Consider the following 25,470-nt stretch of genomic DNA (forward strand, 5'->3'; position numbering starts at 1 on the left):
ACTGAGCCACTCAGTCACTTCAACATACAAACACTTGGTCAATTAAGCTGGTTCTGGTTCTACAAGCATCTGCAAAGGCAAATACTGTAGCAGTAATAGGAAGAAGCTTTGGTATCATTCACTCAAGTAAAAGATGCAAAACCAAACTGCAGAAATACTCTGTCCTGCGTTTTTGTGAAGTATTTTACTTTACAGTACTACTGTGTACGTTTACTAATGAATTGATAATGAATTATCTAGGAATCACTCTGAACACAAGAACTAATCCGATGTATTTAGGTACAGTAATGTCAAGTTGTCTGTAATTTAGGATGGTAAAATAGTAAAGGTACTAGTGTCTTCATCACGTTATGCTGCAGCTGAGTAGTTGCAGTAATTAGCTGAATCCGAGGTCCCGTTTTTTCCTCAAATAAAACTGAATGCGAAAATGAAACAGTACCTCGAATATATACCTACTGTATGTGCAGTACTTAAGTAAATGTACGTAGTTACTTACAAGCAGTTTCAGAGGACACTAATCAGACAACCAGGGAACTGCTGGGGGGTCTACAGTCTATAACCCCCCCTCCCGCCTGGACTCCACCTGCACGGTGTGCGTCTCTTTAAAGGGGGACTGGGCGGGTCACATGTCCAGCTCTGGCGTCCCCTCCTCCTTGTTTCTCACCGGAGCCTGTGTTAATGTAGTAAACCGTCCTAAACGGTCCGTCCTCCCTCGCTGCGTCCTCTCGGAGTCCATAAAAACCCCGAGCGATGCAGAGCCGCTGAGCACCGGGGGAAGATGCTGCCGCTCGGTCTGATGCTGCTGCTGCTGCGGGCCGCCGCCGACGCCGACCTGCCGGGGAGCAAGGCTCCGCCACTCCGGGGGCCGGGACTCGGTTTCTCTGCGCCGGTCCCCGCCTCTCCCTCCGCCCCGCCGCTCCTCCTCCTCCCGCAGCCCGCGGTGGAGTACGGAGCGCCCGGTCTCGCCTTGGCCCGGTCCGCCGCGGAGGAACCGGCCGGTACCGGGGAAGAAGAGGAGGGAGGGCAGCATCATCATCACGGCGGCGGGTACCGGGTGGTCCAGTGGGAGTGGAGCTACGTCCAGACTCCGTACATCATCGCCATCTGGCTCCTGGTGGCCAGCGTGGCCAAGATCCGTAAGTCCCCATCCTGTTCGCGCGCGCGCGCGTGTGTGTGTATGTGTGTATGTGAACAAGTACCCAGACCAGAACCGTGCTAGACCAGATCGGAGTTAACAGCTGCTTCTTGTTCACATTGTGACTCAGAGTTTAGATTCTATTAAGACTGACGCTGTTCAGGTTTTATCAGTTCCTAGAAAGAACCATGTGGTTCGGGTCCAGTTGTTCAGACTGACTTTATTCTGAACCTGTTTGACTTTAAGAAAACGCTTTAATTTACCCGAACTTCAAAGCAAATTATCTGTTTCCTTCTTACTGTGAGCTATTAAGATATACGGGCCTCAGCCTGGTTCTGAACGTGCTTCTGAACCTGCTCAGATCCACTGGACCTTAACTAACTTGACCTTCTGTCAGTGCGTCCATTAATGACTGAAGCAGCAACTGGAACCAGGCTCTAGGAGACACAGCTCGAGCAGAGGCCTCTGTGCCAGCAGGCAAGACGGGCAGCTGCTTGGGGCCCCAGGCCAGTAGGGGCCCCTGAGGGCTGACAAAAGTTAAACTATGTACAGTACTTACTGTGTGCACAGTTTGCAACGACACGAGAGGACCCCGACTGATCTAGGTCTAATGAAACAACGAAAACCAGCAGATGAAAATGAAGAGGATTTATCATTCTGAGAGAGAAACAAGAAGAACTGGAGAAAAAAGCAAGATAGTGATGAGTGGAGAAGATAATAAAAACTTAATAAAATAAACACTGTTTATTATATTAAGCAAACAGCTAAATGCTGCTAGTGTAGCTGTAATTGTGGTGAAGAGACACCTGAGTGACAGCGTCCCCTCACACTAAAATGGTGAGGACATAAACCCAACAGATCAATATCTATATTGGGCTTTAGGACAAATGTCCCTTCATCATCAGAAGTGATAAACATGGTCACAGTTCCAGTAAACTGAAGAAATGGTTTCTCACGCCCTCTGCTGTTAGTCTGAGGGAGGAAAGTCACCAACATTCTTATGAGGACATCAGGATTCTGTCCAAAATAAACTCCTAATAAAGTCACTGTGCTGCTTCATAGAAAATACACTTGAGCAGAATATGTCCCCTGACTCGTCTTATTGTGGAGGGGTACTGTGGAAACTTCCTGTAAGATGCTGAGCGAGGCTCGTCCTGCTGACCAATCAGAGAATGTCAGACAGTTCCGCTTCATCAGCACCTTCTACAGATTGGACACGGATTAATACCAGATGGCGGTGCTGATTATAAAGGAGTAGAAGTACCTCAGGTACACGGTGAACTGCACATTTACTTTTTAAAACTGAGACTTTCAGAGAGAAACTGATGATGTTTCAGGAGGAACTTCAGATTTCAGAATGTTTGAAGAAAGATGGTCAAAATAAACCTTTAATGAAAGGGGAGACAGGTGAGACAGGTGAGGGGAGAGTGTTGGCCAATGTTAGACTGTTGTCCAAAACAAGCTGCCGTATCTACCTGCTTGTTTTGGAACATTTCTGTCCCCTGCTGACTTTAATGAGAGACTCAGCTAAGTCTGCAGGGAACTGTCTTCACATCTCATGACAACAGAGGGACAGACGTGCAGCCCGTTTGTCCTCCTGTCCCGCACCAGCAGAGCTTTATTTAAACACATCGCTATGATGATGACGTTCACCTGACATCAGCTCTGTTTGGCAACAGAACTGTTTCAGTAATGCACTTTTTTTTCTCAGCTCCACGTGTCCATGTAGAGACACTGAGCCTCTTCTGGACCTTTTGACCACAGTTTGAAGTCAATGTGAGTCTGATCAGACTCATGTTTGACTAAGATGTCGAGCTGCTGAATGTTCTCAGTGGTTCTGTCCTCGCTGTCCGTCTGGTGTGTGGGAGTCTCAGCTCTCTGTCCAATGTAGAGACAGAATCCCTGGAAAATAGCAGATGTAAGTTTGTTAAAAAAGTTGAGATGGTTCCAGGTTTTATTTTTGAATCTTCTGTCTTTATTAGCCGGGGGGCGTCGGGGCTTCATGCTGGACTTTCTGTGCTTTAAACTGTGAATCGTACCTCTTATGGGACATTTACACAGTTTATGTTGTGTCAAATAAAAAAAAAAAAAACATCTACACAAAGTTTTTACATTACTTTTTATTTCATTTTATTTTTAAATTGACGTGCAGCTGCCCCCAGAAAACTGTGTGTGTGTGTGCGTGTGTGTGTGTGCGTGTGCCTGGGGCATGTGGCCCCTGCAGATGTGTCTGACCGTTACATGAATCAAACAGGAGCTCTGCTGGCTGCACACACATCAGATCACAGCAAATCAGTCTTTGATGGTTTTTGATTATAGATGTGTAGTTTGTTCCTTCTGCAGGTGTGTGTGTGTGTGTGTGTGTGTGTGTGTGTGTGTGTGTGTGTGTGTGTGTGTGTGTGTGTGTGTGTGTGTGTGTGTGTGTGTGTGTGTGTGTGTGTGTGTGTGTGTGTGTTGGAAAACTGTCAGTGAGCAGTTAAAGAGAGGGAGACGACAGACAAAACAATAAAGTATGAAACACTTCTACTCTTGATCTAAAAGAAGTCACATTGTACCTTCTAGCTGGTTTAGAGCAGGAACTTAAAACTGGTTCCAGATCTGCATCAACTCTTTGCCAAGACAAATGTCACTATATCAATTATAGATTTGCAACTTGGTCGGTAGTTACTGCAGCTTAAGGCTGAGACAGAACTCAAGGTTGATTCATAATATGAATATAATTCTAACAGTTTGAGACAAAGACAGTTAGCTGATGCCAGTATAGTTGTGGTGTTTCTGATCTTTGTCTCTGACTAATGGACACACACACACACACACACACACACACACCAACTGTAAACTACAACAAATGGAGAAGTTTAAAGGAATCGGTGAGTGATAGTTAATTTCTATAATCACTGTTATGTGTATATAAAGGAATAAGGGAGATGTTTGTATTATATGTGGCTGTTGTTGCAGAAAATATTGAATTTAATTTTTTGTTGTTAATTAGCTTCAGTACCATCAAGTGTCCACTCCTGTGAGAGTTTTAAAGCTTGAGAAATGTCCTGTTAGAGAAAATTCAGACTAGATCAAACCATTATTCAATGTTAACCCCACACTGTTACTAGCATTGTTATTTCTTACCGGCCACAAACGTCCTCCTTTCAGACGAACGCTGGTAAATTGTCTGAACTTACATAACGCTTTTCTACCTATTCGCGCACACACTCACACACCGATGGCCACCTGCATGGCAGCTTCCCCAACACTCACCGGGAGCAACTAAGTTGGGGTTCAGTGTCTTGCTCAACATTACTTTGACATGTGACCGGAGGAGCCGGGGATCAAACCAACAGCTGTGGGATTGGTGAATGACCGCCCTACCTCCTGCGCCACAGTCACCCCTGCTCTGGACCACTGGCCACTCTGTAATTAAATTCCACTGAAACAGACCATCCACACCAGGACGTGGGACAGTTAGTCATCAATCATGTGGGAGCTGTGGTGGAGGGATGCACTATGTCCCTTTGTCAGTTCAGACTGGGACAGAGAACGAAACCACTGTCTTTCCTTCCGAGTGAGTTAAGAATTCCTGCTCTGAGAATCAGCCCACTGCAACCGAACTGCATGGAAAGGCTTTGTCTTCCCATAGCAGTGGGCCAGTCTCTCCCTTCCTGGCCCAGTATACCTCCGTGTACGGGACGAGTAGACAAAACGAGAACCACACCAAACAGTATCACCTGGACTTTAAAAGAACAAACAGAAAAAATAAACCACATTCTTTCGATTTCTCTTTTTGGCTTTTTCAATGGTGCAGTGATAATAATAATCCTGCAAAATAAATATTGAGCATCTAACTCTACTCTGTTGTTCTGCAGTGTTCCACTTCTCCCAGCGCTTCACCACAGTCGTTCCAGAGAGCTGCATGCTGATTCTCCTGGGTTTGGTGCTTGGTGGGATCGTGCTCATAGCCAGTAAGAAGCAGCTGTACCAGCTGGAGCCCGCCCTCTTCTTCCTCTTCCTGCTGCCAACTATAGTGGGTGATGCTGGGTACTTCATGCCAGCCCGCCTCTTCTTCGACAACCTGGGAGCCATCCTGATGTACGCTGTAGTAGGAACCCTGTGGAATGCCTTCTGCACTGGTTTCTGCCTGTATGCTGCCAAACTGCTGGGAGTCATAGGTCAGTCATTTAACATCATGAGTTATAGGTGGGGGCTTGACTGGATTTCAGAAGTGGTGGATAACACAGTTACTCCCACTAGCAACTTTGGCAGGTTAAACCTTCTACATATTTATGTACAATCCTTGGCCACTTTATTAGGTACACCAGTACAATCTAATGCAGTCCGATACAGCAGCTCTGCCATGAGCTGTGCGTAGAGTTGTCACTCTCCAGTAGGACTCTACCACCCACTTCAACCTCAATAATAAACAGAGAGTAGAATCATCACCTTTCTGACAGTTTCAACCTGATAAACTGAGAAAAAGTTCATGGCAGCGGCTGTGGTGGATTGCATTAAATTGTACAGGTGTACCTAATAAAGTGGCCAGTGAGTGTATATTTTTACTGTATTCTCAAAAGTCATCTGAAATAATTGCAATGTGACACTACGACACTACCACTCCCATGAGTATTACCTGCCCATCACCTTGTGCTTCTGCGTTAGTGACTGACACAGCACTGTAAAGAAGACATCCCTGTGGAGATGAGACCAGACCAGACGAGACAGGCCTGTTTTGATCATTTAGCTACTAGTACTTATCGTCGGATATGTGGACCTGACTTTGCTAGTTTATGCGAAACTCCTTTAGCCAAATAGTGTTTTACAGATGCTCATCAGCAACTGAATATTTATTAAACTGAGGATGGTAGTTGGATTGGACACTTCCTCTTTTCTTCCTGTAACTGGGTCATTTCCCTTTGTGTCAGGGATTTAATTTAAAGAAAGACCAGCGTAGCTTCAGCTTCTGTCGAAAGCTGCAGGTCTGCTGCATCTAGCTGATAAAGTACTTTCCAGAACAACAAATAATGTAGGTCATCTGTGTTTCGTCAGTATGCAGCTCTGCGCAAGTTGTTAATGTCAAGCCCTGTTCGGGGGTCAGTCACTGAGGCCTGTAGGACATTAACTGATGGTCAGAGGTCATGGGTCAGTCAAAGAAAGGGAGAATGATATATTTTTTTTTTTTTCCTGTTCTCTTTGTGTTCATTTGTGTGATCACGTGTGTGTGTTGTAGATGAACGTGTGCAGGCCGACCTGATGGACTTCCTGTTGTTCGGGGCACTGATCTCAGCTGTCGACCCGGTGGCGGTGTTGGCCGTGTTCGAGGAGGTTCATGTCAACGACACACTCTTCATCATCGTATTTGGAGAGTCGCTGCTGAACGATGCCGTCACCGTGGTGAGACACACACACACACACACACACACACACACACAGAAGAGGTAGATGTAGGGAAATCTGTATACACACATCTCATCATGCTGAGATCTGTAGCTGTGTTGTTATAGCAACAAAGGCACACAAGGTCAGACGATTTCAGCACTGTGTGTGTGTGTGTGTGTGTGTGTGTGTGTGTGTGTGTGTGTGTGTGTGTGTGTGTGTGTGTGTGTGTGTGAGAGTTTACTGTACTTTCGGTCCACTTTGACCTTGTTGGGTTAGTAATGTTATGTAATAGTTGGGTTTCTGTGGACAGTGGACCCCTGGGACACACAGGTACCACACCTTCCTACACAGGACCCCAGATTCAATGATACATAACATAAATATAAATAGTGCCTCATTTGAAGTTGTTGTTGTATGTATCTCTGTAGACATTTGGCATAATTTCTCTCTTTGTAGTAGTTTGTGTATCTCCACGTTTGTTGTGTATCTTTATGCAGCTTTTAAGCATCTTTGTGGTTGTTTTGTGCATCTTGGTGGTATCTCTCTGTAGATAGTTGTATCTCTTTGTGAATATTATTCACGCTGGGGCAAAGAGTTCAGAGGGCCTGAAGTATTTGTAATAACAATTCAAGTATTAGCCTAAGATCCCTCCTAGTTAGTTGCAGCAGGTCTATCATTTGCAACATTACATGCTGAACTATTTGATGCTTTAAAGTAATATTTGTGTGATTTAGTGTGTAACCTCCTTACAGTGGTAGTTGTGAACAATCCAAATCTGAGCAGTTGAGCTGGAGAAATCTTGACTTCTAGTTTTGGCTCAGACACCAGAAACCCTGGATGTTCCTGACAAAAACAGCAGAATGATCCTTTTCAGCTCATCGTTTCCCACAGTAAGAATGAGATGTTTGATGACAAACAGCAGGAAGAGCAAAACCTTCACATTTACTTAGTAACATGTTGAGTTTGAGAAAGCTGAGATTAAACAGTGGTGAGCAGATTAACACTTTCTAATCCTCAGCAGCACTCAGAATATGAGCTAATCCCACCAAGAAACGTGGGAAGGCTGTGCCTGTGACCTGCTACCCCACAAAGACGAGAGGAAAAAGACAAAGTGGTGCAGATGTTAATGTTTTTGTGTCATTTTGAATCAGTGTTTTACACTGAATGACATTAATGTAGAGCAGTTAGTAGATAGATAATCATTCAGTGTTATTCTGGTGGGACTGTGCAGTGCTAGACATGAAAAACCAGTTCATACAGGGGGAAACTGTGCATTTAGATCAGTATAAGCCTGCTCCAGCATTATGACAACCTCTTCATCTTCATCACCTTAGAAGGCAGGTGTGTGCCTCTCATAGAGCTGTTAGTGCACAGATATCAGCCCATTAGTTTCCTCCTTTTGTCCAGAAGGTTATGGAGCCATCTGATTTCAGTGTCAGTCCTGATACATCAGACTTTGGTGGCTAGAAACAGAAACACAACCTCATAATATTCTGTTGAAGGCTGTGCAGCACTGGTCCCAACTTTCAGCAGGAAACACTGCAACTCCACGTCTGGATCAACTTCAGAAATTCAAGCTTTTATCTAAAAATCTGTAACAATTGAATCTAACCTTGACTCTAACGCGTTTTTCTGTTCTGCAGGTTTTATATAAAGTCTACATTTCCTTTGTGGAAGTAGGACCAGAGAATGTTCAGACAGCTGATTACTTTAAAGGAGTGGGTGAGTCCACAGTTAGGAGCACAACGTCTAATCGAATTCGTCTAATCTCTGACTCTTCTCCTACTCACCTTGATCTTCCTTCACATCCTCTGCAGCCTCCTTTCTCATTGTCAGTATCGGAGGCACTCTGGTGGGTCTGGTCTTTGCCGTCATCCTGGGCTTCATCACTCGTTTCACCAAGAAGGTTCGGATCATCGAGCCGCTTTTTGTCTTCCTGCTGGTCTACCTGGCCTACCTGACCGCCGAGCTCTTCTCCCTATCCGCCATTCTGTCGTAAGTCAGAGAGCCCACCATGACTTTACAGTGAGTTTCAGCTCAAAGTTTAGTGCCCAGACTAAACACGTAAGGGAAGTGTTTCAGAGAAAAAGCTGTTAAAAGGTCAGAGTTCATCAGGAAACTGCAGACAGACGCAGTCAGAGAGCAGCTGGTGAACAGAGGGGAGGATGTAGAAGCTGATGTTTCCCTCAGGAGAAGGTGGAGACTAAATACAGAGCTAAAACTGAGCCAAATGAATGATATTGATCCAAAATTGAACGAGCTGATCACAGGTAAAGGTGATAGATCAGTGGGTTCAGAATAAATCTGAAGGGTCTTTAGTGTCTCCACACTGCACCTACAGAACAGAATGAATATTATCAGCTGGTAAATAGACCCTGTGTAATGTTCGAGCATCAACAGGTGAACTTGCTCAGGATTTCTATCTGTGTGAGCCTCAAAGCTGCATGTTAACATTTGAGCAGCTTTGGATGAAAGGTGGTGACCTTTGCAATGACGTCTGATATGAAGCATCAGTCTCTGAAGTAGATTTAACCGTTGTATTGTCAGAGCCCTGCACCACTGTTTATTTACACATAGTCCACGAGCCGAAGCAGCTGCAGCCACTCCAGTGAGACAGATAAAAACACTTTACCCCCTCCTCTCTGCAGTCTGACCTTCTGTGGCATTGGAGCCAACAAATATGTGGAGGCCAACATTTCCCAGAAGTCTCGGACCACAGTGAAGTACACAATGAAGACTCTGGCCAGCATTGCTGAGACCATCATTTTCATCTTCCTGGGGATCTCAGCCGTGGACAAATCCAAGTGGGCCTGGGACACAGGCCTGGTGTCCTGCACCCTCGTCTTCATCTTTGTCTTCAGAGCTATGGGTCAGTCCTCTCTTCAGGCACCTAATCCAGGTTCTTTTAGAACAGATTTGATCCAGTCAGAGAAGAAAGAGAATGAAAACAATGTAAATAAAGATTTTAATCTAAATGTTCAGTGTAAATATCCATCGTTGGGCTGATACATTCACATGATAAGATTAAAGTAGCTGTGACATTTGAGCTTTGCAGCTGGGGGGTTTGGTGATGCTGATCTTTACTGAGCAAGTTTAAATGCCACACTCCAGTTAATCTAACCTGCTTTAACCTTTAACACGAACTAACCATCACCGCTGTGATGTTCTCTGCTGCAGGTGTGATCGGTCAGACCTGGGTTCTCAACCGTTTCCGTCTCGTTCCTCTGGACAAGCTCGATCAGGTTGTGATGTCATACGGTGGCCTACGGGGAGCGGTGGCGTTCGCGCTGGTGGTGCTGCTGGACAGCCAGCAGGTCAAAGCTAAAGATTACTTTGTTGCCACGACAATCGTGGTCATCTTCTTCACTGTCATGTTTCAGGTAGGAGCCACTTCCTGTCCAGAATTTAACGCAACCCGAGCCTGTTGTCATGGCAACATTTAGTATCATTAGTCATTCTGTTGTCTCTGTGGTTAAAGTGTTGACCGTGGGCAGAAAATGGTCTGCAGCTCTTCTTAACTTAACTGCATCCAACATTTGTTACAGTTGATTAACTGTGACTATAAATCTTTTCTTAAATGTTCTGCCAAAAAACAGCCACTTGTATTTAAAGATCTGCAGTTTGAGGGGCTCTAAATTTGGCCAAGCGTGTGTTAATCCCTCATTAGTTAACTTGCAAATATGCAGAAACATCTCCAGATGATTTCCAGAAATTTTCACATTGAAAAGTCAAAACTGAACCATCAAACACAGAAGAAAAATATCAAGCGTGGTCAAATCACAGTTTGGGTTCCTCTGACCAACAAGACCACAAAGCTCTGAGTGTGAGGTTGTTGTTGATAGAGGGAGGAGCTGTGGAAACAACAGCGTGTTCCTTAGAGACAAAACGCTTAGTCCTTCCATTAGCATTAGCCTTCAAATCCCCAGTATAATCTCCTCTGGTGTGGACAAACACAAAGGCACTGATGGAGAGCTGTAATTGGTCAGGTGGTCTGACATACCTGTCTAAAAATCACAGTGAGAACTTATGACTCTGTAATCATCTCGTGAACCCAGTGACCATGTGGCCACATACATCTCATGCAGTCTGGACCTGGTTGCCATGTCGGACTGGCACTGGAAAATTCAGGGCATCACAGACCTTGTCGGGCCATGGCTCAGACATGTGCTGCTGCAGCACAGAGGGACCTCTGCTCCCCCGCTTCATGTTGCTTATTAACAATGATGTCAGGATCTGTATCACCTTTGACCTCTTGGTCCCACAGTGAGCAGAAAACCACGTGACTAATGGATCATCAAGAGCTGTGGTGCAGATTGTCTTCAGTCTCCATGTTGGAACCCGTGGTTTCTAAAATCTAAATGCCTGGAAAACCTACATCTTCATTTGTCACTAATTTGTCATTTAATACAAATTAACTTTGTTCCTTCCTAGCATGCCTGTACTTCTATGTAACGCATAGATATATTTATACCTCAGTATTTCTGCAGTGTTGTATTTGTACTTTTTGGTTTTTACTGTTATTGGCCAGTAAAAACATCTGCAGCATTGGATCAGGACCAGGTGGATCCAGCAGTCTCCGGTCCTAAAGACACACGTGTGGTCTGGGTTTCTGTTTGTTAGATGTTACTTTAAAAACCAGGAAGTTTCATGACATAATTCCTGAGAGTGTGACAGCTTTACTCTGTGTGTCTGTGAATGTACAGCAACTGAAGTCAGAGGCAGGAAGTGCTAAACAAGAAAGTGTAAATACACACTAAATCTGAAGTGTTTCCTGTTTCCCACCATGAATCAGAGGCTGGGGAGTCCATAAAGGTTCTCTGGATGATCTCCATGCTGCTTTGTTGGTTTCTACGCAATCATCACAGAACAAATTCTCATGGCCATAAGTTATAGTTATAATAAAGTTAGAAAAGGAGCACTGTGATAACTTATGATTTAAAGATGATCTCTGTCTTTTTCAGGGTTTTACTGGATGGTTTTGTGAATATTAACAGTAGTTGTGTGTTACTGAAGAGTGCATAAAAGAGTTTTCTTGGTTAATCATCCCATCATTCTCTGCAGTGCCTGGAGAATCAGCTGAAATGAGTCGGCTCAGATTCCCTCAGCTAGAGAGAATGTTTCGGGAACATTTTCTGGAAACAGAGTTAGAGTATAGTTAGTACATGAACACATCATTGCACCATTCAATTAACAGTGTACACGACCTGAATGAGACTCTGTAGGATATTGGCGCGTGTGTGTTGTTGGGTTAGTGACCTGTGAACATCAGGTCAATAAGCAGTGATCAGTACAGTGTCTTTAGCGTTTATTGAGTGAAAGCACAGAAAACAACTTCATCAATGAGAACCTGTTGATGAGTGCAGCTGCAAAGCAGGCAGGCCAGAGAGGGTGGAGGTGGGAAGGACCCCTGGGGATTATGTGGTAGAGTCAGCAGAAATTTAAAAAAGACAGTGAACAAGAAAAGATCCTCTGGGGGTTTTCAGCAAATCCTCATCATGTGAAGAGTAAATCAACATTTATTCAGACACCATGTGGCAAAGTGGTGCACGATGGCGCATCTTAATGGTGTTCAGAGTCCCTGCAGAAGGTCCTGAGTTTAGGAGCCACAGCTTGATGTCACAGCGTCCTTTTGTTTTATGCAACTTCAGTGGGAGGTGGAGACGGGGGACGTCCAGCTGCAGCAGACCTCAGATGTGGACTGATTCCCATAATGAAAACAAGCTCTAATTAGATTTTGACTGTGTTGTAGGGCAGCAGGTGTCTCTGACTCTGTGCTCATTTTTCTCTTTTCCTGTACAACCACAGGGCGGCAGTAACATGCTTCTCATTAGCAGGTTTCATGTTGTGAGTATTCTTTCATTAACAAACTGAAGTCAGGGCTGTAGCATCAACTCAAACTCCTGCAGGATCAGTCCTTCAGCACATTTCACTGAAGGACACAAGCTGCGACACAGATACTTATTTATATATATATATTATTATTATATTATATATATTTAATTCAGCTAAAATCAGGTATTTTAATGTCAACTGTTTCCATTTAGCTTAACATTTGTAACATCTGCGACTCCAGTTTAAAGGAACCTGTTTATGTTGAAGTACAGACTGTAGGCAGATTCATACTGTGATGGAATCTGTCCTCTAAACAAAGATGTTCCTGCCAAGCTGCAAAATAGCTTTTTTCACAGGCTTCTGATTGAAAACCTTGTACTTTCTGAATGTTCACACTGTTTGATGCTGACTCCAGGTTCACATGTGCATCTAATCATGTAGCAGCTGCTTTTATCCAGCAGAGAGAAATCACAGCAAAGTTTGAAGAAATGTTTCAGTCTCATGAGACATTCAAAACACAATGTTACCAGCTGTTTCAGTGTGTGACAAATGTGATCAATATGGACAAACAATGATTTATGTGTTTCTAGTTCAGAGTAAAACCTGCAGCTCGTCCCCTCTGTCTCTGTCACGGCCCCTGTTCTTTCAGGGTCTAACCATCAAACCTCTGGTGAAGTGGCTCAAAGTTCCTCGTTCTACCAGCAGGAAGCCGACCATCAATGAGGAGATTCATGAAAGAGTGAGACCGTCTTCTTCTTCTGCTTCTCTCTAGTTCTTTTTTGAAGCTGCTGAAGTCTGGTGATGAAAACTGTCAGTTCTTCAGTGTGAGGAAGCCTGATGTGTGTGTGTGTGTGTGTGTGTGTGTGTGTGTGTGTGTGTGTGTGTGTGTGTGTGTGTGTGTGTGTGTGTGTGTGTGTGTGTGTGTGTGTGTGTGTGTGTGTGTGTGTGTGTGTGTGTGTGTGTGTGTGTGTGTGTCCAGGCGTTTGATCACATCCTGACAGCAGTGGAGGACATTGCGGGGCTGCAGGGATACCACCACTGGAGAGACAAGTGAGTCAATATAATGGCATGACGATACTGTTTTAATGACATCAGATTAACCTCCAGGAGAGGAAACAGAATAAATACAACATGTTCTTCTTGTTACTGTTGTGGTTGTAATAACCTACTGTGTGCATTAGGGGGAGCTCTGTCATACAATTTGGAGCAGACACAGCAGATCAGTAGTAGTACTTGCTTTAAATAATACTCCACTACACATAGAAGTACATCTTCACATACTGATACTGTTTTGCACAAAATCTACTTTAGGTCTAAAAGTAGCAGTACTGCAGTAAGAAAGTGAGCTCTCTGAGTTGCTCACAAAAAAAAAAAGACAAAGTATTTAAACCCTATTGACCTTGATGCTGTTGATAACATGAAAGTACAAACAGAAATTCTTCACCAGGCATCTCTGCTGTGCATACTGTAAAAAAATCAGTACTTCTGCAGCAGGTGAAGGTGGAGCTGATTTCAACACTGATAGCCACTCTGGGCGACTGTGGCGCAGGAAGGTAGAGCGGTTGGCCACCAATCTCACAGTTGTTGGTTCAATCCCCGGCTCCTCCGGTCACATGTCGAAATGTCCATGAGCAAGACACTGAACCCCACTGAACACTAACCCTAACCCTAACCCCTAACCCTTAGTTGCTCCCGGTGAGTGTTGGCCAGCTGCATAGCAGCTCCCCCATCGGTGTATGAATGTGTGTGTGATTGTGAGTGTGATTGGGTAAATAAGAAGCAGTGTAAAGCGCTTTGAGTGCCAATAGGTAGAAAAGCGCTATATAAGTGCAGACCATTTACCATTTACCACTTCATTCACAGTAACACATCAGAGTTTAGTAGTTCATTAGAGTTTGTTTCTGCTAATTCGCTCAAGCTGTCAGATACAGGGAGTAAAGTACCTCAAAATACTACTTAAATACAGTACTTAAGCGAATGTTACTTTCCAACACTGACACAGTGGGAACTTGATTCTTTGCTCCTCCCTTGCATGAATTTGTAGTTCAGTATTGGACTTTTCCGTAGGTGAAGACAACTGATCACTTGTCTCTCTGTCTGTAACTGTCTCTCCTTCTGGCTTGGTCTGTGTCTGTCTCCTGTCCAGGTGGGAGCAGTTTGATAAGAACTACCTGAGTAAGCTGCTGCTGAGGAAGTCTGTGTACAGGAAGAGTGAACTGTGGGAGGCTTATCAGAAGATTAACATCAGAGACGCCATCAGCTTCATTGACCAGGTGGGAGACGAGAGGAAAGGAAAAAAGGGTTCACAGTTTTCATGTCTGTCTTAAAGCAGCAGCCATGATCTCATATAACCACCAACACTCTTCTATTCTGCTGTATATGTTCTGTTCATTCTGACCTCCCTGATGCACGGTGAACAACAAAGAAACATTTGATTAGAATAAGTCGGACTGATAGAGCCTCATTTTGGGTTTGAGTAAACACTTTTACATTAACGACAAACAACTGCTGTGAAATTTGATCCTCATCACTACCATTAAAGGAAAGTCAGTATGAACCGGAGGACTGAGAAGAAAGGTTTTCAGTTTTCCAACAATCCCACTGTTTTCCCTTAAACATTCAATTCAATTCAACTTCATTTACATAGATTTTATAAGATTCTTAGCTCTGTTTGAATCAAAGACCATACAATCCTATTTTAGTTGAGAAAACGTTAAAAGTTTTAATTTATACATAATATGGTCTCTTTAAATGTCTGAATGCTTATAACATACACACATGATGGTGAAAAAACTGTTCATGGACAAAAAATGTAATCAAGTCACAGTCTTGCTCATATGTTGCACTACAACACCAAAGACATAACAACACTGACACCTGAGGAGAGTGTTCATTATCATCACATTATCATCAACTTCATCATCATTAAGATCCTCATCATCATCATCATCAGCCTCATGTTTCAGAAACAGAAATTATGTCTTACTGTCAAACATCCAGCAGGAGACATCAGGCACAGGTTACTACCATTAAGCCCTCTAAACCGGTTGATCACCTTGGTAACCTTGGTTCATTAGAAACTGAGATCGAGGACTAAGGCAGACAGAAGACACTTTAAAGATTGACCTTTGACCTGTGTGTGTACAGGGCGGGAACGTTCTGACCTCAGCCAGGTTGTCTCTACCCTCTATGGCCAGCAGAGCCTCATTCCCTGAAGTCACTAATGTCACCAACTACCTGTGAGTCACATGACCCTTCATTGAACACAACATGTGTGGACTGTGACATGTGAATCCAGAACCTGGTACAATGACAGAGTCATATCAGCTGTGTGTTGTTGCAGGCGTGAGAATGGCAGTGGCGTGTGTCTGGACCTACAGGTGATCGATAACGTGCCTGGAGCCAAAGTGGAGGAGGACACAGAGACACATCATGTCCTTGCTGAGAACCTGTACAAACCCAGGAGACGGGTAACACACACATTTAAAATGTTAAATTATGTGTGTTTGTTTCAGATGTTCTGTGAAAAGTGTGTCTACTGATCAGGTTGTGGCTGTGGTGTCGTCCCTGTTCAGTATCAGTCCCACTACAGCCGACACTTCATGCCTCTGGGCGAGAAGGAGCGTCAGGACCGGGAGGTGTTTCAGAGGAACATGAGGAGCCGCATGGAGACGTTCAAGTCTACGCGACACAAACGGCACAAGAAGGACCGCAGCTTCAAGAAGGCAGGCGATTTTTATTATATGCTGCAGCATTTACATTTACATTTAGTCATTTAGCAGACGCTTTTATCCAAAGCGACTTACAAGTGAGGTACAAGGCAGCAAAAATCAAAGTCAAGCACAAGTTTTCTGTACGAGTAGGACAGATTCTGTGTTGTTGTCTGAGATCGGCCATTAGTTTGTGTGGGTAAGACTCTGTTAGTGCTGGTTAAACAACTTTTCCTTTGTCATTTACTTTATTTAGTCAAGACGCACAAACATGGAGACACAGACTAAATAATACTGATTATAGAACAAAGCTGAGGTACAGAAAATGAGCTGAGCCAACGTCCGACTGGCTTGTCAAAATTACTGATTTAAGGAAATCCTGCAAACTAAACTTGGTGTACTCTGTGTGTTTTGTACCACCTCCAGCCCCTTTAAGGAAACATTTCGCACATTTCATGATATTAAGTAGAACTGAATCACTCATTTGACCAAGTTGTTCCAGACTCGCAGTCAAACTCCGGAACGAGAGTAAAGCTGGAGGTCTCACTGATGAAACAAAGATTAAACTGGAGCTTCAAATCTCTGTCGCTAGAAGTGAACTAAAATTTGCCACACAATTTGGCAGCATTAGTTCTGACATTTTTAAGTTACAATAAGCTAGCTCCAGCTCTGCCTCGCCCTGTGCTGCACAGCCCTTCAGGTATGAGTCATTATGAAATTACATTCAATAAGAAGCTGATATGTTGATTCTTTCACCAGAGGAGAGGATCTGACTCCAAGGAGGAAGGCGGCGACAAACCCAGACGTAATGTCAGCTGGGTGGACAAAGGTAAATAACCTGCACTGCATAATTCCCATTATGCAGAGTTAGAGCTGCTGCTCAGGGCACCCATGGCCTTTCTTTACATCCACAATCACACCTGTGAGAATATCTGAGTCAGCAAAGACCTCATGACACCATTTAGTCCAATGATCTTAACACGATCTGCGTGTGTTTGTGTCGCCATGTTGTGTAGATGTAGACACACAAACAGGCTCCACACAGAGACAGAGTGTGACTGCTGGTCACTGGTGGCAACACAAAAACCATTTAGTTTTTGGTATCACAGTATATAAAAAGAGGTCCAAAATGGGCCAAATCACCCAGAGCTGAAACCAGAAGAGTGCGGATAGGAAGTATCAGAGTCCTGGTTTATGAATTGAGAGGCTGGTGAGTGGATGAGGATGGGGTGGGGTGGGAGATTAGATGATGCAAAGGACAGGAAAGGATAGGAAAAGGAGAGAAGTCTGAGGATGCCTGGTCTGTGACAAGTCACAGAGGTGAAAAAAACTGGTCAAATGAGCAGAATTGGGTCAGAGGTCTAACGTGCACTGATATGTTTTCAGATCAAGTGGTTGTCCCTGTGCAGTCTGAGGAGGAGAAAGCTGAACACTCAGACCCCGAGAAGGAGGAAGACGTGGGGATCACCTTCGTAGCTCGCAAGGTCGAGTCCCCCAAACCACGCCCCACATCAGGTACAAACCCACTAAATATTGTTTTGGGTATTTTTCCCCACAACACAGAGACTCACAGCATCTGTCCTGGTTTTGTTTCCTTCAGTCCCAGCAGCTTTGGAAGGGTGTCAGAGTCCATCAGCTGGCCCCCACTCACCCATTGGTGGAGACAGCCACCTGCCGTGGAAGGGCAGCGTGGGCTCGCCCCCCCCCTGTGTGTCTGTGGAGGCCACAAAGATCATCCCTGTGGACCTCCAGGAGGCCTGGAACCAGAGTATCTCCTCCCTGGAGAGCATCTCGTCCCCACCGGCTCCAGCTGAGTCCGTCCATCCTCGGGTGAGCGCCCTCTCCAGGCTGGGAGGACCCCGCCCCACCTCCTACACTCCGCCAGGCAGCGTGGGGAGCAGCACCTCCTCTATCGGAACCCAGGTGACTCAGGGCTCCTTTCACTTCCCACAGAAGAAGAAGAAGAAATTGAGGGAAGAGGAGGAGGAGGAGGAGGAGGAGGAGGAGGGGGGGGGAGTGTTACAGGAGATGAAGCCACTCATGTCACCTCTTAGACCCCCTGGCTTCCTGCCACCCCCACCGCCCCCACCTGGTGCTGTCCCAGGCTCAGGGAGGAGGAAGAACCCTTGCGTCTACCTGAGGAGCCTGGTGGCGGCCCCCCCTCCTGGCAGCAGTGACCTGCACAATCGAGGCCCCACCCAGCTGTAACCACAGCTTCCAGATCAGCAAACAGGAACTGGTCTCAACCAATCAGCAGCTTCAGGGCACCTTCACTGCACAGAAGACCTCCAATTTGTCAGGCCGTCCAATAGGAAAGCAGCTGAGCTGAAGGTGTGTTACTGTGTGTGTAGTAGAGCAGTCGGCCTCATCTGTAATTGTTTCCCACCATCACTGTTGGTTTTTATGTGCTAAATCTTACCGATGCAACTGAGAGAACTGGGCAGACTGAAACTGTTAAAAAGTTTCATTTACCTGCCGGAGTGGAGCAGAATTGTAAATGATGAAGATCAAGAGGATGTTAACAATAAGCTGAGTGTCATCAATCCCCTGCAGTGAAGCTCAGAGCTCAGAGAGCAGCTGCTTTCTTATTTTCGTTTCAATGCAAATAAACTACAAATGTGATTATGTTTCTGTGGGAAATGTAATCAGTGGATCCAACATGTCTGAATGAATGAAGATTTATTAATAAAACCAGAATGATGGGGAGCAGGCTGGGTGGGAGGTGGGTGAATGAAGTATATGTGGTTAAGTTTGGTTAATGTCGGAGAAAGACTGTGGTTTGGTTTAAAGTTGTTTATTTAACCCAGACCACAATTTTTCTCTGACCTAAAGCAAATTTACAGATCATACCATAAAGAAAAACTGGATCGCGGGTCATTTTGTGTTCGGTATCAGCATATTTTGACATTTATTTCATTATCCACATATTCTCATCATGTTATTAGAAAATATTGTCGTTAAAATTATGTTCCCTACACGATGTGCGTTTGCAGTTTAGTTGTTAGGAGACGGAGCTGCAGGGACACAAAACCAGGTCTTTTTAAAGAGCTTCATAATTCATAATGTTAGGTTGAGTGACAGCTGTAACACACAGGATAAAGTCTTTTACTACCTCCAGACCTGGGAAACAGTCTTAGTGTTCTAGATCTCAATGACAGGTTTTAACCAAGTTCCCAGGACATAAAAGTGAAGCAGGATGGGAGGAAACAAACCACCACTGTTGTTGGTGCATCTGATGGAGGCACATAAGAAAACCAGGGTCTAGTCAAATCAGAACACAACAAGTGGGTCAGGGTTATGTGAGTCTTTTGTCGACTCTGGACAAAAGCTGTCTGATGCTTGTTTTGCCACCAGCTGACATGTCTGAGTTCCAGCCATCTGTAGTTTGAGCTCATCCCTGCTGCTCTAATCTGCACCTCACCAGCTCCTGTGGCTTTTCCACTTTCAGATTGAAGGTACAGAGAGGTGTATGTTAGAAAAGGTGCACAGATTTCCCTCTCTGTGTTGTGGATTATTTTTCCAGGAGAAGAAACATTAAGAAACAGTGTGTTTTTAAATGACATATCATATCACACTGTCACAGCCAGGACTGGTCAGATCTGCTGGTGAGAAGGCCTGACCAATTTATTTAGTGGAACGTAAAGGTTCTGACAGTTGGTCTCTACATACTCAGTGGTGGACAAAGTACTCATATTGTCTAAGTTAAAGTATCATTACTACATTGCACAAATACTTGGTATGTGTATACTTCAAATACCATTGAAAATTATAATATTGGATTACATTATTAAATGAATTAATGTGTAAACATCACTGATGTGTCAGCGGGTAAAGGTGGAGCTGATTTTCACCACTTCCTGTACTGACAGCTGCCACAGTAATACATCAGTAATAATATCAGTGTTCAGTAGTTCATTAGGTCCTGGTTTCACAGTCTGACTCCATAAAGTTTCTGAAGTTTTCAGAGACATAAAGTGGAGAAAAGGTATAATGTTAATATTCATGCAAAGTAAAAGTACCAAAAATTCTACTTAGGTACAAGTCTTGAATGTACTTTATTATTTTCCACCTACACCTGCTTGTCTTTAGGTCTATATATTGTTGTTTTAATCAAATCTGTAACCATCTGTCATCGAAGATCAACAGCTTTCAGCTTCTCCCTTCAGGAGTCGCCACAACAGAATGTGTTGATTTGGCATTAGTTTTAATTCCGGATGCCCTTCCTGCCGTAACCCTCCCATTTTTTTGGCTGGGCAGGGTGACACCTAGTGGGGTGGGATTTAAACATACTGCCTTGTGCATTTAAACCCAATGTTCTACCACTGATCCACCAGGCCTCCTTGTAACCATCTGTAATCAATCAGTAATAATCATTTAGTCATCCTGCAGAATGATGGATTGTCTTATTTTATGGGTCTTAAATTTATGATCAGATGGCACTCATTAAGCTGTTACCTTGTGTGTCAGATGTTAGAGCTCGGCAGCTAGAAATGAAGGATGAAGTTATGAAAAACAAATGCTCACTGACTTCCTGTCACCTTTCAAACTGAGCTCACAGAAGCTTTGTGTTTCCTTACTCTACAAACGTAACGTGTGTATTTACCCTGTCGAAGCTACATTTTGTAAAGCTGCAGATATCTTAGATCTACAGACTAGTTTATTTTGACTGAACAAAGTGTGTAAAAACATCATAATGTACATTTCTACAGGGTGTGTGTGTAGCACTGCCTTAATATTTGTCTGTGTCACTGTGTGTTGATCATCCGTTTCTATGTGACGGCGGAAACCATCCACAGGTTTATCCATCCACCAGCAGGATGTGTACATGCTGAGAGCTGAGATGTTTGTGTGATGCTTTTCCTTTCAGCCTGTTGTGTCTCTGTCTTCGTGTCAGAGCCTCAGCTCCGTCAGTCTGCAGCAGTTAAGTCCTCGTCTGTTCAGGCTGCGTGTAGTTCTCAGATGAACTGACTCACATCTGATCCTTTTTCTGCAGTGTGAAAAAAAAACAAAACCTATCTGCTCCACCCCCATGTGCTCCTGGATCTGCTCCATACTGTCTGGTCCAGCACAAGCCTGGGGATAACAAACACAGAGCAAATCAGAACTTTTCCACAGTGTTTTTATGTAATCAATCACATTCCCATCTGATTAAAATCCCTAATGTGTCTCTGCATACAGAACTTGTTTGGCTGGAGTCCATATTTGTTTGTTTGTTGTTCAGCTCCTGAAAAAATGCAAATATTGGCTCATAAATGTGACTTTTGAAATTGTGTAACCGGGACGCAAAGGAGCAGCCTACAACTGTCCTGGTGTGAACAAATCTACTAAATGTCAATATTGGGTTTAATACATAAAGGGGTGGTTTTCAGTGCAGAATAGTTCAGTAAAACAAACTGGCTTTTGTTTCCCTTTACCCTGGAGGTCATTGTGACCCCTGCTGAACTTTACTGGTAATTTGTCACAGTGATGCTGGTGCATCTGGCAGCTCAGTGACTTTTCCTTTGGCCTCACCGCTGCACAACGAGGCAACAAGGATGTGTTGCTTCTTGTAAAAAGTTCTTCATACTGGACAGATATTTGACAAGGGGTGTCGAATCTTTATTTCATTGGGGTCTTGGTTGGTTGTTTCTGGCTGTGTGGATGGTACATATCTGTACTGATTGCTCAAATCTTCACACAGCAGGTGTTGTGAGCTGAGCGGGCCGAAAACTAATTGAGGTTCCTACTGTGACAGGAGAACCTAAATCACAGAAACTGTAACATGACTGCACCTAAGTGTCATTCTGAACTCTTGATACACAGATTTTAGATTTTTTGTGGATTTTTCCCACATTGAAAGAATTTACTTTACCTTTTTAACCTCTTCCGGAAAATAACTGTTTTCTGACAGCTGGAGGTACTGTCACCTACATGCAAATCAAGTGTTGGTGATTTTGTCATCTGTGAGCAAAAAGACCTTAGTCAGGACAAATAAAAGTGTGACAATTATAATCTATGTGGTCTAATATTAGCAAATGCTTTGATAAGGCTTAACAAGTTTTGCCTAATTACTTGTTGAGTAGTGATGGCTAGATGACACATCATGGAGTGTATGGCACAGTTCTCTAACTGGGCCGACACAGTGTTGACACTGTGTTAGTGATTCACTTGATACCGACATCTGCTGGATAACAAAAATAAATAGCAGGCAACATGGATAAAGTGTGTGCAGACTGAACTTGGTTCATTCCTTCTAACGTGTGGATGAACAGTCCTGTTTACATAGCCAGCTGTAAATAAAGTGCCAACTGAACAAAAAAGAAATTTATATTATGCTAATTGGTTTGAATATAACCAAAATAATATGACTATAAATGCTGAATGTTCAAAAATCTTTTTTGCAAGGAAGTATAAGTGAAAAACGTGAAATCAATGTAATTTATGAAAAATAAGTGAAAATGGGAGTGCTTGTGCACTTATGTGAGGTGAAATGGCAGGGTTTACACGTTTTTATTAAGAGACGTTTTTGGAGCATAGTTGGGCCGAGGTGATTTTGTCTCTTTGAGACCAGATCTCCTGCTTTGAAAAAACTCTTATACAAGGTACAGATGAGGCAGGAGAACATCAAAATTGTAAAGCAAGTTTGTTGAGGTGCACTGATAATTTGCTCCTGTTTATGTAAGACAGTTCTGTGGTGCAGAGACCACACTTTACCTGCAAATAAAATTAAAAGTCCATTCATGTGAAAAAAAGAGTCATTCAGAAAGTTATGTAAACATAATTAACTCAAATGAAAAGCAAAAGTGGAAAAGGGAAAGAAATACATTAACCTTATTTGGTGTTATAAGATCAAAATGATCCCAGACTGTAGATAATTTCCTCTTTCTCGATGGTTCCATAAATATCAGCGGATAATGACAAAACAAAAACTACTACAAACGGCACCAAACACAGTCTCCTCCCCTTCTTTCAAGATGAAGAGTCAAATGTAGGGCTTCCAGATTTGGTGCTTCACTTCCTTATGACACAGCAGCTGTATCTGTAACTTGATTTTTCTCAAAGTGCTTTGTACTTGTTACACGCACCAATGCTTCACTATTGTTTGACCCATCACTATTGTTGGGTGTGTTCATACAATAAAAGTTGAAGTCCAACAAACTGGCACATCTGATATGAATTATTACATGTAGTGTTTAGGGGTATTGATGTAGCCTTTAACCTATGTCTGTTTGAAAACAAGAATTTTACAACAGCTGGAGTCCATAACCACATTTTACCACTAGAGACCCAAGTCATTGTAAATTAGACTTGGATAGCATAAGGCAGAGGTCTGCATTAACTTCACATCTGTTTATGCCATGATAACACATTTCTGAACAAGTAAACAGCAAGTGGTTAATGATGATTGTCTCACAGTGCACAAAAGTCTATTGGGATGTGCATTCATTGCAGTCTACAGTTCCCCAAACAGTCCATAACGTCACATTTCCCCTAATCTGGAGAAAAAACTATTCTGATGAAAACCAAAGAAATTACCAGTTTGCAAGGGGCCAAATACATTTTGAAGCAACAAATTTGAGGCTACATACCCACCATGTATTGATTTGATATAGAAAAGGGTGCAGCCTCAATTTCCATTTTTGGATGAATAAAGTACCTGTTTTTCTGTATGTCCAGGTTTAATCCTACCTCGTATTTGAGATTCATCAAATATATGCAGTTATTTTGACAATAGGCTAAAAAACTTAGACGTTCTATTTGTTTTTCAAAATTAAGCCAAACAAGATGGCAGCCGGATATTTTCGGGGCGGAAGTAACGAGTCTTTGCTCGTTGTTGAATTACAAACCTGTTTAAATTACATAACGTGCATAAAAATGACCAGACAATTAAATAATAATACAAATAAAACCTGTGTTTTTGAAGCTTTGCACAAATCTGTTCAGGTGTTATGTTAAACTCTGATCCACGTTGATGTCCAACTTCGTTAGTTCACAATTACCTGCTCTCTGACCCAAGCCTGTGCTGTCGTGACGTTTCCCCCTTAACCTTTCTCTCACTCCGAACTAGTTACCGTAGCTTAGACCCTGGAGATCTTTCTAAAACCACGCTTAGCCCAACCACGCAACTACAAACAAGAACTGAGGTCCACCGTCGTTTGTTCGGAAATAAGTCCAACATTAATGCTTTCAGCAGCTAACGCTAACTGCCGGCCGGGTAAAGGAGACGACGTGACGACGGGACGTGCTGCTCCTGGATGGAGAAGAAATTGGGGAATCTGAAAATGTCTCCAGAATGGCTGTAAGTGAAAAGAAATCTACCTGCTGTTTTTAAAGAGAGTTTTCAGTGGTGTGCTGCTCACTGAAAAACATTGGTGTAATAGAAATCTAAACGTATGATTGTTGGTTGGCGTTAGCTCGGAATGCTAACTCTTAGCATGTTGGTGATGGAGCTAGGTGTTGTTACTTTTACCTGGCGGAGACAAACACTTACGCTAACGTTACAGCTTAAATCACCGTTGTGTAACGTTTGTCATCTTTCACAGTTTTTGTGGTTTGTTTAGTGTGTTGCTGTTGAGAGGTGGAGGAAACTAATTAGTTAACATTACTTTTACTCAAAGTGTGTACTTAAGTAAAGTCTTGAGGTACTTGTACAGGATGATTGATTTTTTTTTTTTTTCAATTTTTACTCTGTTACTGAGTGTTACTAATCTTGGACACTCGCATAACTTACAGACAGACAGAGTATAAAGATTCTTTGTAAAGGTGAATGTTGTTATTTCTGGTTATACAGTGAGTGACAGAGGCAGTAATAACTCATTTCTTGCCTGTGGTGGAACGTTAATGTAATGAGATGATGTAATTACAGTTTCTCTTTTTTGCCTTATGTAACTGGTGACTCAGTTGGAGGAAATTCTAATTTACAATTTCTCCTCAGCATTTAGTCTCAATAGTGGCATTTATAGTTGCAACATGATGTCTCTCTTCCTCTTGATGTGCTACCCCACCTCTTCACACCACCCTCTGACATACTATTTAAGAGTAGTATGTCTTGGAGATTTGATTTTTAGCTGTCCCTGATTTAGTTTGTGTAATTCCACAGTTCCCCTGCAGCTACAAGTCTTGTGTAACTCTGGGCTCTGCAGCAGCTTGCCCATAACCCTACACATACTGTAGGAAGTGTGTGTGTAGGGGATTTATAGAGTCTCTGATTCTGTTTAAATGTGAATTGGATTTTAATGGCAATCACTTATAAGTACATCCAAGGGGGGTCTGTACCTGTGGACGCCAGTTTACAAAAATGAGCCGGGCACACGTGCTTCCTATTTTGTTTGATTACAGTGCAGTTATGGCTTAAAATTTGCTCTCTCAATAAGAGACTACATGAAGAGCAGGTATGAACTTTACAGTTCAAATCGGTAGAACTAGTTTAGTCTGTAGTGCTGTTTC

The 25,470-nt window shown here is 43.3% G+C and overlaps 1 protein-coding gene across 1 annotated transcript; it reads left to right on the forward strand.

Annotated features, from left to right (window-relative positions):
• Window positions 1-634: 634 nt before the first annotated feature.
• slc9a5 (solute carrier family 9 member A5) lies at window positions 635-23,181 on the forward strand. The gene is made up of 16 exons (XM_067492232.1): window positions 635-1,136; window positions 4,996-5,298; window positions 6,354-6,517; window positions 8,146-8,224; window positions 8,320-8,497; window positions 9,151-9,371; window positions 9,680-9,882; window positions 12,984-13,073; window positions 13,314-13,384; window positions 14,481-14,607; window positions 15,482-15,573; window positions 15,678-15,804; window positions 15,910-16,059; window positions 16,804-16,873; window positions 17,431-17,559; window positions 17,645-23,181. Exons 1-16 carry the CDS (start codon window positions 779-781, stop codon window positions 18,250-18,252), a joined length of 2,970 nt encoding a protein of 989 aa, XP_067348333.1. The 5' UTR covers window positions 635-778; the 3' UTR covers window positions 18,253-23,181.
• The last annotated feature ends 2,289 nt before the right edge of the window (window positions 23,182-25,470 follow it).

This window comes from Channa argus, chromosome 2, assembly GCF_033026475.1.
Source record: "Channa argus isolate prfri chromosome 2, Channa argus male v1.0, whole genome shotgun sequence".
Classification (NCBI taxonomy): Eukaryota; Metazoa; Chordata; class Actinopteri; order Anabantiformes; family Channidae; genus Channa; species Channa argus.